This window comes from Oryctolagus cuniculus, chromosome 3 (assembly GCF_051225735.1).
Source record: "Oryctolagus cuniculus isolate XC-2025 breed Fujian yellow rabbit chromosome 3, ASM5122573v1, whole genome shotgun sequence".
NCBI lineage: Eukaryota > Metazoa > Chordata > Mammalia > Lagomorpha > Leporidae > Oryctolagus > Oryctolagus cuniculus.
The window spans coordinates 179,683,538-179,698,691 of record NC_142869.1 but is presented as its reverse complement, the minus strand read 5'-3'; the positions used below and the strand labels follow the sequence as shown (position 1 = coordinate 179,698,691).

The 15,154-nt window shown below is 39.9% G+C and overlaps 1 protein-coding gene and 1 pseudogene across 1 annotated transcript; both read left to right on the top strand.

Moving 5' to 3' along the window:
* Nucleotides 1-4,851: 4,851 nt before the first annotated feature.
* Nucleotides 4,852-5,920, top strand: LOC100348061 (olfactory receptor-like protein OLF3). The gene has a single exon (XM_070071582.2). It carries the CDS (start codon nucleotides 4,915-4,917, stop codon nucleotides 5,866-5,868), a length of 954 nt encoding a protein of 317 aa, XP_069927683.1. The 5' UTR covers nucleotides 4,852-4,914; the 3' UTR covers nucleotides 5,869-5,920.
* A 2,690-nt stretch (nucleotides 5,921-8,610) lies between these two features.
* Nucleotides 8,611-10,569, top strand: LOC100358089 (RNA-binding protein EWS pseudogene; annotated as a pseudogene).
* The last annotated feature ends 4,585 nt before the right edge of the window (nucleotides 10,570-15,154 follow it).

The window sequence follows — 15,154 nt, the reverse complement described above, 5'->3', positions numbered from 1 at the left end:
TTGAGGTAAATCTGAAATTGTATCCAATCAAGCACTCTTGAATTGACATGAATACTATAAATAAATACCATTATGAAATGTATTTCTGAAGGTTTAGACATGGAGGAAAATTTCTATAGTGTACATACCTCCGCAGTCTTTCCAAATCATTAATTCTGTCTTTCCAATAAGAGAAAAATGGACAATATAATTTATTGAATAACTCAGCTAATACAAGTAGAAAATAATTTTACATTATTTTAAATTCATAATATACTTTCTGGGTGAAGATAAGAAAATATAGCCCTGAAAACTTGTTTTCTCGAAATTGTAAATGGAACATTTTAAAATGTTTGTCCATGGAATATCAATGAAATCTACATGCAATTAAAAAATAATAAGAGAAATGTGAACAGCATCATATGAAGATACTTCCAAAGAAATACAAGTAATGTATTGAAAATTTCTATCAATGTTTGTTGATTTGTCTATGGATCAGATTTGCCATCTTTTCTTGATGAACAGAGTTCATTCAGAGTATCACAATTTTTATTAGAGCTAAAATATGGGAAGGTATGGTGTAAAGCTGAAAGGATAGTTTATGTTCTACAGTCATATTGTTAATTGTGGTTATATCCTTTCCTCTTGGGATTTCTGCAGAGATGTAGGGAGTTCATCATAGATGGGACTCCCATCTGGGAAAATCAACTGTTTAGAATTTAAATAAATTTTAACAGATGAGTTGGGAAATGCCCAATTTCCATGTTTCAAGGATACCTAATTTTTACAACAAATGTTGCTAAAAATTATTGTCAGAAAATTTGCCATTAGAAATATGTTTAAATTGGGATGAGGGTTTGTGTCTAGCTTAGAAGTTAAGACACTGCGTACCACAAAAGAGTGCTGGAGTTCAATACCTGGCTCTACTCTTGACTACAGTTTCCTACTTGTACACTCAAGAAGGCAGTGATGCTGGCTCAAGTGACTGGTTCCTGTCACTCACATGGGAGACTTAGACCGAGTTCCCAGTTCCCGGCTTTGGTTCCATCCTAAAAGTGGGCTATTGCAAGTATTTTGGGACAGGGGTGTGCCAGTGAATGGGAGTTCTTTGTTTATCTACCTCTCTATGAGGTGTTAACGTCAGCTAGGATGGTTATCTGAATGTTATAATGTAATAAGATATTGAAATAGTCAGAAAAATAATACTGGGTGAATTTATCAAAGTAGACTAGGTTGAAAAATAACATTTAATTTGCTATACTTAGACTGTCTTTCAAATAATATACAAATACAAACAAAAAAAAGAAATATGCTTACATAAGATTTTTACTTCTCTGATGTTGCTTCAAAAGGGGGAGAGAGAAAATACAGTTTTAGAGCAGTCTATGATGTATGGAAGGAGCTATTTGGCTCACAGATGAATGACCAGAAACCCAACTCAGGAAAATCCAAATTTTTACTTACCCCAACCAGATATGGGCTAGTCTTGGAGTTAACATCAGCCTGGATGGTTCTCAGAGTTTTACAATTCTCATCTTGTCAAGTGACATATGTTTTAAGTTGAAGATGGTGTAATATAAAAGGATGCTGAAATAGTAAGAAGAATAATAGTGGGTTAATTCATCAAGGTAGAATACAATGGAAACAACATTTAATATGGTTTAATTTAAACTCATTTTCACAGTAAAGAAAACACAATTATTTCCATGGAGTTAATGAATAGATCTGATTTATTTAAAAAAGATTATTGACTATAATTTAACTTTTAAATTAGATACATTATGTCATATGAAAAGAACTGCATGAGGAATCCAAACACCTATTTTTTGTCTTATTTCTTTGTCATACAGAAAAGAACATTTCAGTCATGATGAATGCTGTGACTAACCATTGCTGGACAACAGGAAAAGGCAAAGAGAGGTAGTTTTAACTAGGGTAGATTTTAGCTAGTGTAGATTTTAACTGTCCTCAGCAGAAAAAAATGTTAAGTATGTGAAGTAATACGTGTGTTAGTCAACTTGACTTTGCCAGTCCAATAGAAATTTTTTAACTGTGAAAACTTTATCTTTTCTGCCCATACTTCTTCTGTGACTTTTCCTACAATTTCCACATCATTTTCATCTGAAACTTGTTTCCTACTTGTATGTGAACTAGTTTAAAGTTTTAATGTAAGTTGATGTACTAGTTCATAATAAGATTATAATTTATATTATGATCTTCCATTTAGCATTGTTTCATATTTAAACATTTCACAAAGGCAATGCTTAACATAACTATAATAAATTCTAAGCATTAACTATAGGGCATTAAGGAATATTTCCATGAAATCGTGTTTTTTTGTATGTTATGGCCACAGCAATTGCCTCACGTTCACACAGTTCACAAAGCAAAAGCAGGAGGTCAGCACTCTTTCATGGTGTTCATGTTGAAGGAGATGAATCACAGGGCTATGTCATCCCTCAATGCTATGTTCTGAGAAAGCATTCTCAGATTCTCTGGATTATTATTTTTAAGGAGACCAAGAAATCTTAAAACAAATTAGAGAGATGTTGTTTGAGATCTGTTAAGTGTGAGGATGACAGGATCCAAAGAATGTAAAATAGAAATAGACTTGTACTGTTGATTAAAGGAGCATTAAGTACTTGAAAGCAGAGCCTAGTGGCTGCAGTTGGACAAATACAAGATGAGAATGTGAGTCACACTAGAACAAGAGGAAGAGCTAAATAGAATCGATTCTTAGCTATATTCATTGCTCATCATTAGTTTTGCACAGCTAGTGCAGACCTAACTCTATATCAACAGGTTTTTGTTGTCTTTTGCACCGAAAAAATGAAACACATATTCTCACCATTTTCCTTTAGTTATTTGACTTTGATGAAAAACAGAAGTTTAAGGACAGTTATAGAACCTACAAATCAGAGTTAAGATTAATTTCTGGTTTCCTAGTAGATAGGTAGATATGAAATGTGTTATCTGGCACCTGGGCCTTTCTTTAATCTTAAATGAGAACAGAAATCGAGTTCTATTTAGATGGAAATCCAATCAATATGGAGAAAATATTAACTCTAGGTACATTAAAGTCATTTGCATTGCACAACTTTCCTCTTCCATTTGGCTTCTGCACACCACACTTCTATTTTCTTTATCCGTTAAGAGTACACAGAGGGACTATGTAAGTGTATACAAAAGGTATGCTTGAATACTAATTACTCAGAATAAAACAGCAGTCTTGGAAATAAATAGCAACCTCAATAGGTTAAAAGTAACTGACTTGCTGGCGCGCGGCTCACTAGGCTAATCCTCCGCCTGCAGTGCCGGTACTCCAGTTTCTAGTCCCGGTTGGGGCGCCGGTTCTGTCCTGGTTGCTCCTCTTCCAGTCCAGCTCTCTGCTGTGGCCCAGGAAGTCAGTGGAGGATGGCCCAAGTGTTTGGGCCCTGCACCCGCATAGGGAGACCAGGAGGAAGGACCTGGCTCCTGGCTTTGGATCGGCACTGCACGCCGGCCATAGTGGCTATTTGGGGGGTGAACCAATGGCAAAGGAAGACCTTTCTCTCTGTCTCTCTCTCTCACTAACTCTGCCTTGTCAAAAAAAAAAAAAAAAAGTAACTGACTAATATATCAGTGAAAGGTATTTACTTATTAGCAAATGGTTTTAATAAAATTCTTTGCTTTAAAACACTCAGCATGGTGATGAATACTGCATTTCATAAAATATAAATTAGAAATAGGACAAGACTAGAATTTAGGTTGTGTGGAATCGCTCTGCTTATGATAAGCTTAATTTTATAAACTCAGAGACATTATAGATGTCTGTGCATGGAAACTAAATCTATTTGCTGAGCAAAACTAAGAATAAAGCAATCTTCATTTCAATGGTCATCTGCATGAATTTATGCCTTATTCCGAGGAAGATGAGTCCTGAAATATCTACATTGCCTTCATCCCTGGCATCCAAAAAAATTGAAGAATCTGTATTCTTATTTGCTTCCCTTTAAACTCATATCTAAAGGACAGACTCTTAAGCAGCAACTTGAAAAGAGAAAAATACAAGGAAATGCATACCAATAAAATGTCTTCACCCCATCCCACCAGTGGATGAAGACAGCAAAGTCTATCAGAAAGACCAGTGGATATGCAAAGAGGTCAAGCCCTCTGATATAGGGAAGGTTACCACCAGTTGTTTATGTCTACTTTTGTGAAAGTGGTGTGAAAATAAATTACATTAGCTACTTTATCATAAGACAGAACTCATCTTACTAAACACCCATAGTACTATAATAATACTGCCTATAACAGTACACATGATATTCTACAATAAATTATGTACATTTAAGCTTAAATGTATTTGTGAGTTATTTAATGTTAGCCTGTTTTATATGAAATCTACCATTAAACAAAAATCATATACCTTCTAGATAAAATATGATTTCAAACTTAGGTTTTCTGATTCTAGATCTTTCCACAAGATCCCCTCACCTTTGTGAACAATTCTTTTTGTAATTGAATAATGTGGTCCATATAGATGGATCTAGTTGATATATTTAAGGTAGTTTTTAAACTTTCCAACTCTGTCATCTTCATTGGTTACCATTCTACCTACTGTTGTCAACAACCACACTTGTCTTGCCTGGGAACAGAGGTAATTGGTAAGGAGGCAGAACTCCTATTATTTCAGTATCTTTCCTACACACATTCCTGACATCACCGAGACACATCAAACTCTTCTGAAGTCACTAGCTTTCTCTCAAGAAGACAGCAGATATAAAGCATATTGAGATCAAGGCTGTCAACTTGGCCTCATGTATGATCTAGTGATAGACGAGAGGGCTGTCTAGTGTGTACAGTATGTCTTCTTCTGAAGTTATTCTTATGATTCTTTAATAGCTCTTGGTTTTTTTCTGATTCCTTCTTCAGATAATAATCCTCACATTTTTAATGGGAACATATAACCAGACGTGGGTGAGTGAATTTATTCTCCTCGGCCTATCCAGTGACTGGGACATTCAAGTCTCCCTCTATGCCCTGTTCTTGGTCATGTACCTGGTCACAGTGCTGGGGAACTTTCTCATTGTTCTTCTGATCAGACTGGACAGCCAACTCCACACTCCCATGTATTTCTTTCTCACCAATCTCTCCCTTGTTGATGTCTCTTATGCTACAAGCATAGTCCCTCAGATGCTGGTGCATTTTCTTGCAGAACATAAAGCAATCCCATTTCTGAGTTGTGCAGCTCAACTATTTTTCTCCCTGGCCTTGGGTGGCATTGAATTTGTTCTACTGGCAGTGATGGCTTATGACCGCTATGTGGCTGTGTGTGACCCTCTGCGATATTCAGCCATCATGCATGGAAGACTGTGTAGCAGTTTGGCCATCACATCCTGGGTCAGTGGCTCCATCAACTCTCTTGTGCATACGATCATTACCTTTCAGCTGCCCATGTGCAATAACAAGTTTATTGATCACATATCATGTGAAATCTTAGCAGTGGTCAGACTGGCCTGTGTGGACACCTCCGCCAATGAACTCATAATCATGGTTTCTAGCATTGTCCTGCTTATGACTCCTTTTTTCCTGGTTCTTTTGTCCTACATCCAGATCATCTCCACCATCCTAAAGATCCGGTCCACAGAAGGAAGGAAGAAAGCCTTCCACACCTGTGCTTCCCACCTCACAGTGGTTGCCCTGTGCTACGGCATGGCCATTTTCACCTACATCCAGCCCCATTCTGAGCCTTCCGTTCTTCAAGAGAAGCTGATCTCTCTTTTCTATGCCATTCTGACACCCATGCTGAACCCCATGATTTACAGTCTGAGGAATAAGGAGGTGAAGGGGGCCTGGCAGAAACTTTTGGGGCAATTCTCTGGATTAACATCAAAACTGGCAACCTGATGACTCATGAGCATCACTTAGAGACATGAGCTTTACCTCCATGGTGTCCACCCAACCCAGATATGACAGGCATTATCTGTATTGCCTGGCAACCAGGAAGGAGATGATGTAACATGTACTAGAGAAGTTAGGTAGGAGGCTGAGTCGTTTTTGCGGTGTGGGTGTATTTTTATGTCATAGCAACCTCTTTGTGGAGTTAAGCACTGCTGTAATAGAACTTCCCATACTTAATTCATATTTCTATGACTTTTGTGTTGTTTTGGAAGTTGGGTATATTAAATATGTTTTGGAGTCATGATATTTTCAATTTGTGATGGGTTTATTAGGATGTTAGTTGAAAAGCATCTGTTATTGAGACAAATGAAACATTATTTCACTGTTTTTGTTTTTGTAACTTTTTGTATGCATTGGCTCATTCCTACACTGAAAACTGATTTTTGTTTATATGCATTTTGAAAAGGGTTTTGATGTTCCCTGAAACACATTTGAAAATTTCACAGCAAAGTGTATTAACTGAATTCAATAATTTTGTGATTCAATGTACATATATAAAATGAAGAGAATGTTGTTATCAAGACTCATTAAATGTTAATGTGCATGATTTACTACTTGGCTATACAAATTTTGAGTGATGAAGTTCATTGTAGAAACATCAACTAATGATCTTGGTTTACTCTAGTAAGTATATAAACATAGTTATTTATCTACAATGACATTATGGCTAATAAAACTTGAGATTCAATCATTGCTGAATACTGAATAGAGAATTTTACAAGAAAATTATTGTGTATGCATGGGGTCTTATATAAATGTCTAAAAGCTGTTTAATTTCTAGAAATTTCAGGAAATTTCTAGAAAGTAAACAAATAAATGCAACAAAGTTATCTCCAAAAATCAGAATCCTTGGATTAAACCAATGAAAGATAATATACTTTAATATAAATTTTAGAAAAATAAGCTCTGTTTTCTATGTAGATGTTACCCTCATGTCCATTTTAAGGACCTTCTATTATCCCATCTCAGAAACATGCAACAGGTCTTATTCAACCTCTGTAAATCTAGTGATCTAGGTTTTTCTGAAAGGATATAGTGCACCTTTGGTGGAAAACCTAAATATGGTTAAATATGGTAAAGAAGCAATTGAGTAGAGGTTAGGGAAAGAACAAAGGAATATGACATCAGTGGATTTTCTCACCCACTTCCAAAAGTCTCAGAGGAGGACCACTCACCCCCTCTTGCCTGTTTGTCCTCAATAGCTCAGCTGATTTGCAAATTTTTTCATTTATAAAAATGTTATCACAGAATTGTATGGGTCAACAAATTTGGAGGCTCCTATATTCCAAAGCACACATATGACATCTCGATTTTATCTCAAAATTTATATAATACTAAATTTTGTGTGATGGGCAGATGTCCCCAAAAGTGTCAGTGCTGAATTTTTGTTAATTAATATTAAAACAGAGTATTTTTTATGTGCCAGTGACAATGAAAAGTTGGTGAGACATTGCTGTCAATAAGATACGGTCCTGGCAATCAAGACTATGACTGACTAGTAGAGAAAGACAGATAATAAAATAATTATACTGCAGTGAGATAGACACTACAGTGGAAACAGGACCAGGGATCTATCGGCGTGATTGCAGATAATTTGCTATATGATTAGATGCTTAGATTGGGACCCAAAGGTTGAAAACGTTACTCAGAGGACAAAAAAGCTGACCAAAGAACAACTTGTAGAAATATAGCTGGGAAAGAACATGAAAGCACAGGAAAGTCTGGAACTTGTCATTGAGGGGTAGAGGAGAGAGGGAGCAGTGAGACTGAAGTGCAGGTAGGTGACAAATCACTTAGGCTTTGAAAGTCAACTTAATGTTTCAACTTTTCTTGGTAACCAAAAGGAGATATTAAAGGACTTTAAATAGGTGAATGGCTTGATATAATTTAATTTTTTGAAAAAAAAACACTAATAAATTGATGAGAGGAAGAAAAGATTAGAGGCAGGGAGATCAGTAGATGGTGGCAATGAAAAGATAAATAATAATTTAAAAGAATATTCAAGAAGACATGTAGAAAGAACTTAGTCTTGAACACGAAGCATAAGAGACAAAAGGAATAAAACTTAGTTCTCTTCTTAATTAAGTGTATTGTCAGACGGTGCATCCACTTCTGAGATAAAAATCTTAGTCAAAGCTGGCGCTGCAGCTCAATAGGCTAATCCTCCACCTGCAGCACTGGCACACTGGGTTCTAGTCCCAGTCGGGGCACTGGATTCTGGCCCGGTTGCCCCTTTTCCAGGCCAGCTCTCTGCTATGGCCCGGGAGTGCAGTGGAGGATAGCCCAAGTACTTGGGCCCTGCACCCCATGGGAGACCAGGAGAAGCACCTGGCTCCTGTCTTTGGATCAGCACGGTGCGCGGGCCGCAGCGCGCCGGCCGTGGCGGCCATTGGAGGGTGAACCAACGGCAAAGGAAGACCTTCCTCTCTGTCTCTCTATCTCACTGTCCACTCTGCCTGAAAAAAAAATCTTAGTCAAAAGTCCTAATGTGGATGGAAAGTTGAGTACAGCTTCGAGGTGACCAATAGGTAAATCTACAACTCTGGCTATGTATATAGAGGAACTCAAGTTCTGAGATCATTTAGGTGGGTTTTGGATACAAAAGATTTAGAGGCCTGTGCAGTATGGCACCTAGGGGGAAAGTGAGAGGGAGACAGACATTGAGAGAACCAGGAGAAAGGGGAGTAAATGGCGTCCACAGATTATAGTACCTGCAGCCAAGCTGCAGCCCAGCAGGGCTACAGTGCTTACACTGCCCAGTCCACTCAAGAATATGCACAGACCAGCCAGGCACATGGGCAACAAAGCTATGAAATCTATGGACAGCCCACTGATGTCAGCTATAGCCAGGCTCAGACCACTGAGACCTATGGGCAGATGGCCTATGCAACTTCTTACAGACAGCCTCCCACTGGTTATACTACTCCAACTGCCCCCCAAGCATACAGCCAGTCTGTCCTGTGCTTACGATACTACCACTGCTACAGTCACCACCATCCAGGCCTGCTATGCAGCCCAGTCTGCATATGGCACTCAGCCCGCTTACCCAGCCTATGAGCAGCAACCCACATACACTGCACCTGCAAGACCACAGGATTGTAACAAGCCAGCAGAGACTAGTCAATCCCAAACTACTAGCACTGGGGGTTACAACCAGCCCAGCCTAGGATATGGACAGAGTAACTACAACTATCCCCAGGTACCTGGGAGCTACCCCATGCAGCCAGTCACCGTACCACCATCCTATCCTTCTACCAGCTACTCCTCTTCCCAGCCAACTAGTTACAATCAGAGCAGTTACTCTCAGCAGAACACCTACAGGCAGCCGAACAGCTATAGACAGCAGAGTAGCTATGGTCAACAAAGCAGCTATGGGCAGCAGCCTCCCACTAGTTACCCCCCCCCCCAAACTGGATCCTACAGCCAGGCTCCAAATCAATATAGCCAACAAAGCAGCAGCTATGGGCAGCAGGGTTCATTCTGACAGGACCACCCCAGTAGCATGGGTGTTTATGGGCAGGAGTCTGGAGGATTTTCTGGACCAGGAGAGAACCGGAGCATGAGTGGCCCTGATAACTGGGGCATGTGAAGAGGGGGATTTGATCGTGGAGGCATGAGCAAAGGTGGGTGGGGAGGAGGACGCGGTGGAATGGGCAGTGCTGGAGAGCAAGGTGGCTTCAATAAGCCTGGTGGACCCATGGATGAAGAACCAGATCTTGATCTAGGCCCACCTGTAGATCTGGTTGAAGACTCTGACAACAGTGTGATTTATGTGCAAGGATTAAATGATAATGTGACTGTGGATGATCTAGCAGACTTCTTAAGGCAGTGTGGGGCTGTTAAGATGAACAAGATAACTGGGCAACCCATGATCCACGTATACCTGGACAAGGAGACAGAAAAGCCCAAACGTGATGCCACAGTGTCCTATGAAGACCCCCCAACCACCAAGGCTGCTGTGGAATGGTTTGATGGGAAGATTTTCAAGGGAGCAAACTGAAAGTGTCTCTGGCACAGAAGAAGCCTCCAATGAGCAGCATGTGGGGTGGTGTGCTGCCCCAGGAGGGCCGAGGGATGCCACCGCTCTCTGTGGAGGTCCAAGTGGCCCTGGAGGTCCTGGTGGACCCATGGGTCGCATGGGAGGTCATGGAGGAGAATGAGGCGGCTTCCCCCCGGGAGGGCCAGGGGTTCCCAAGGGAACCTTTCTAGAGGAGGGAACGTCCAGCACCGAGCTGGAGACTGGCAGTGGCCCAACCTGGGCTATGAAACCAGAACTTTGCCTGGAGAACAAAACACAACCAGTGTAAGGCGCCAAAGCCCGAGGGATTCCTGCTACCACCCTTCCTACCCCCGGATGGAGATCATGGCAGAGGCAGCCGTGGTGGCATGAGGGGTAGAAAAGGTGGCCTCGTGGACCATGGTGCGCCTGGTGGAATGTTCAGAGTGGGCTGTGGTGGAGACAGAGGTGGCTTCCATGGTGGCTGGGGCATGGACCGAGGTGGCTTTGGTGGAGGAAGATGAGTTGGCCCAGGGGGTCCACCCAGACCTTTGATGGTACAGATGCGAGGAAGAAGAGGTGGCCATGGAGGACCTGGAAAAATGGATAAAGGTGAGCACCGCCAGGAGCATAGAGACTGGCCCTACTAGACACCGATGCCCACAGAGCTGCACTGACTACCAGATTTATTCTTTAAACCAGAAATGTTTTAAATTTATAATTCCATATTTATGAGTCCTCCAAGATGGCTGAATAGGAAGGGAACACACTGATAGTCCAGGAAAAGACAGTGTAATAAAAGTGGAGATACTGCAGTTTCAGGGAAGAGTTAGGGAAAAAACTGCAGAGGAAACGCTTTTGGAACAAGTAGGACATGGTGGACCTACGTGGAGGTCCACGTAGGTGCCCATGGCTCAGGACCCCAGCAGCTGAGTCTATGTACCGGTGCTGGAAAGAGAGGTGAGGCAAAACCTCAGTAGCCCAAGACACTGGCGGGGAAGTGGCAGGTAGAGCCTAGAGGGAACGAGGCTTGAAGCCCGGTGGGGGAAAATTCACCAGGCTAATTAGAGGAGAGAAAAATAAATAAATAAAAGAGACTGGTATGGACACAATTCTCTCTCTCCACTCACCTTACAAAGGTGAGCAAGACAAAGAGCAGGCACCATTTTGACATACGTAAAAGCTACACAACCTCAGGGCTGTGCCTGCCCTCAGCCAAGCAGAAAAACCTGACTCTGGTGAGCAGATATAACAGGAAGTTAAGACCTAGTGAATGTGTGGAGCTTATTTACTCAGACTGTGAAAAAAAAAAAAAAACTGAGGGTGTGTGAGAGAACTCACGGAGTGCCTGAGACGTGAGTACTCTCAGGAGATGCCACAAACTCGGAAACTTTGGCAACCCGGTGGGAGACTAAAGGGGAATCTGAGCTTACACTGAGGACTGCACAAATCCTTTGTGTGGTCCTTGGGACAGAGCAGACGAATATTATACCCACAGGGGCCAGAGCTCAGACACTGACTGACTTAAATTTTGCTCAGCTGTGTTGAATTACTTCCCTTCTGAATAAAAAAAAAAAAAAAAAAAAAAAAAAAACAGAGAGAGAGAGGAGATTTACTATGCCTAACCTGGTTGTGTCATCTTTGGCACACCCTTACCCCTGAAGAACTGGACAGAGCTCTCTGGCCACACCCATCACAAGCCTCTAAGGATTCATCAAAAGCAGACAGTCTACTTAATCTAGAGTCATAGTATAACGAGAAAAGCCACCAAAGAAGAAATCAAAGAATATCTCCACAATGCCAAGCAACAAACGCAGAAATCGAGGAAACAAGAACAAGGAAGACATTATAACGCCCCCAAATGAACAAGACACTCCAATTCAAGATTATGAAGATGATGAGATAGAGGAAATGCAAGATATGGATTTCAAAAAATTTATAAGAACATTTAGAAGTTCTCAAAAACAAATTCTTGAACTACAGAAATCCTTATTGGACAGGGTAGGAAATCTCTCTGGCGAAAATTAAATCTTAAGGAGGAATCAAAATGAAATGAAGAAATTAGTAGAACAGGAAAGTGTGATAGTGAAGAGAAATCAAAATGAAATGAAGAATTCAATAGATCAAATGACCAATGCATTTGAGAGCCTTAAAACAGAGTCAGTGAAGCAGAAGAGAGAATGTTGGACTTAGAAGACAGAGCACAGGAAAGTATACCGTCAACCAAAGAAAAGAAGAGGAAATTAGAAATCTAAAAATTATTGTTGGGAATCTACAGGATACTATTAAAAAAACCCAACATTCAGGTTCTAGGAGTTCCTGAAGGCATGGAGAGAAAGGATTAGAAGGCCCTTTTAGTGAGATACTAGCAGAAAATTTCCCAGGTTTGGAGAAGGACAGAGAAATCCTAGTACAGGAAGCTCTTAGAACCCCTAATAAACATGACCAAAAGAGATCCTCACCACAACACGTTGTAATCAAACTCACCACAATGAAACATAAAGAAAAGATTCTAAAACGTGCAAGAGAGAAACATCAGATTACTCTCAGAGGATCTCCAATCAGACTCACAGCTGACTTCTCATCAGAAACCCCACAGGCTATGAGGGAATGGCTAGACATAGCCCAGGTACTAAGATAGAAAAACTGCCAGCCCATAATATTATATATATCCTGCAAAGCTCTCATTTGTGAATGAAGGTGAAATAAAGACCTTTCATAGCAAACAGAAATTGAAAGAATTTGTTGCCACTTGCCAAGCCCTTCAAAAGATGCTTAAAGATGTGTTATACACAGAAACACAGAAACATGGCCATCAATATGAAAGAAGGTAAAGGAAAAAAACCTCCCAGTAAAAGATCACATGAAGTTCAAAGCATATATTAGAAATGGCTTTGGGAAAATGGCAGGGCAGTTACTGCTTATTAATAGTCACGTTGAATGTTAATGGCCCCAATTCTCCAGTTAAAAGACACAGACTGGCTGAATGGATTAAGCAACAAAACCCATCTATTTGCTGCTTTCAAGTAACACATCTTTCCAACAAAGATGCCTGCCAACTGAAAGTGAAAGGCTGGAAAAAGATAAACCATGCCAACAGAAATGAAAAAAGAGCGGGCGCAGCCATCTTAATATCAGACAAAATAAACTTCAACACAAAAATTGTTAGGAGAGACAAAGAGGGGCACTATATGATGATTAAGGGATCAATTCAACAGGAAGATGTAACTATTATAAATGTATATGCACCTAATTACAGGGTACCAGGTTATTTAAAAGATATGTTAAGAGACTTAAAGGGAGACTTAGAATCCAGTACAAAAGTACTGGAGGACTTCAATACTCCACTCTCAGAAATAGACAGATCAACTGGCAGAAGATCAACAAGGAAACAGCAGATTTAATCGACACTATAGTCCAAATGGATGTAACAGATATATACAGAACTTTTCATCCTACACATAAAGCATTTACATTCTTCTCAGCAGTGCATGAAACATACTCTAGGATTGACCACATACTAGGCCATAAAGCAAGTCTCAGCAAATTCAAAAGAATTAGAATCATACCATGCAGCTTCTCAGACCATAAAGGAATGAAGTTGGAAATTAGCAACTCAGGAATCCCTAGAACATATGCAAACACATGTAGATTGAACAACATGCTCCTGAATGAACACTGGGTCACAGAAGAAATCAAAAGAGGAATCAAAAAATTTCTGTAAGTAAATGAAGATAACAGCACAACATATCTAAACTTATGGGATACAGCCAAAGCAGTGTTAAGAGGCAAGTTTATAGCAATAGGTGCCTACATCAAGAAATTGGAAAGGCACCAAATAGATGAGCCTTCAATGCATCTCAAGGATCTAGAAACACTGCAGCAAACCAGACCCAAATCTAGTAGGAGAAGAGAAATAATTAAAATCAGGGAAGAAATCAACAGGATTGAATAAAAAAAAAAATTACAAAAAATCAGCCAAACGAGGAGCTGGTTTTTTGAAAAAATAAACAAAATTGACACACCATTGGCCCAACTAACTAAAAAAGGAAGAGAAAAGACCCAAATCAATAAAATCAGAGATGAAAAAGGGAATGTAACAACAGACACCACAGAAATCAAAAGAATCATCAGAAATTACTACAAGGACTTGTATGCCAGCAAACAGGGAAATCCATCAGAAATGGATAGATTCTTGGACACATGCAACCTACCTAAATTGAAGCATGTAGCCATAGAAAACCTAAATAGACCCATAACTGAAACAGAAATTGAAACCGTAATAAAGGTCCTCCCAACAAAGAAAAGCCCAGGACCAATGGATTCACTGCTGAATTCTACCAGACATTTAAAGAAGAACTAACTCCAATTCTTCCCAAACTATTCAGAACAATCGAAAAAGAGGTAATCCTACCAAATTCTTTCTATGAAACCAGCAACACCTTAATCCCTAAGCCAGAGAAAGATGCAGCACTGAAAGAAAATTACAGACCAATATCCCTGATGAACATAGATGCAAAAATCCTCAATAAAATTCTCGCCTATAGAATAAAACTACACATCAGAAAAATCATCCACCCAGACCAAGTGGGATTTATCCCTGGTATGCAGGGATGGTTCAGTGTTTGCAAATCAATCAATGTGATACACCACATTAACAAACTGCAGAAGAAAAACCATATGATTATCTCAGTAGATGCAGAGAAAGCATCTGATAAAAAACAATAACCTTTCATGATGAAAACTCTGAGCAAATTGGGTATAGAAGGAATATTCCTCAATACAATCAAAGCAATTTATGAAAAACCCATGGCCAGCATCCTATTGAATGGGGAAAAGTTGGAAGCATTTCCACTGAGATCTGGTACCAGACATGGATGACCACTCTCACCAATGCTATTCAATATAGTTCTGGAAGTTTTAGCCAGAGCCATTAGACAAAAAAGAGAAATTAAAGGGATACAAATTGGGAAGGAAGAAGTCAAACTATCCCTCTTTGAAGATATATAATTCTTTATTTAGGGGATTCAAAGATCTCTACTAAGAGACTACTGGAACGCATTGAAGAGATTGGCAAAGTAGCAGGATATAAAATCAATGCACAAAAATCAACAGCCTTTGTATACACAAGCAATGCCACAGCTGAGAAAGAACTGCCAAGATCAATCCCATTCACAGTAGCCACAAAAACAATCAAATACCTTGGAATAAACTTAACCTAGTACGTTAAAGATC

Bases quoted from the DNA above. Each gene is read 5' to 3' on its own strand.
- LOC100348061 (XM_070071582.2), top strand. From the start codon at position 4,915: ATGGGAACATATAACCAGACGTGGGTGAGTGAATTTATTCTCCTCGGC.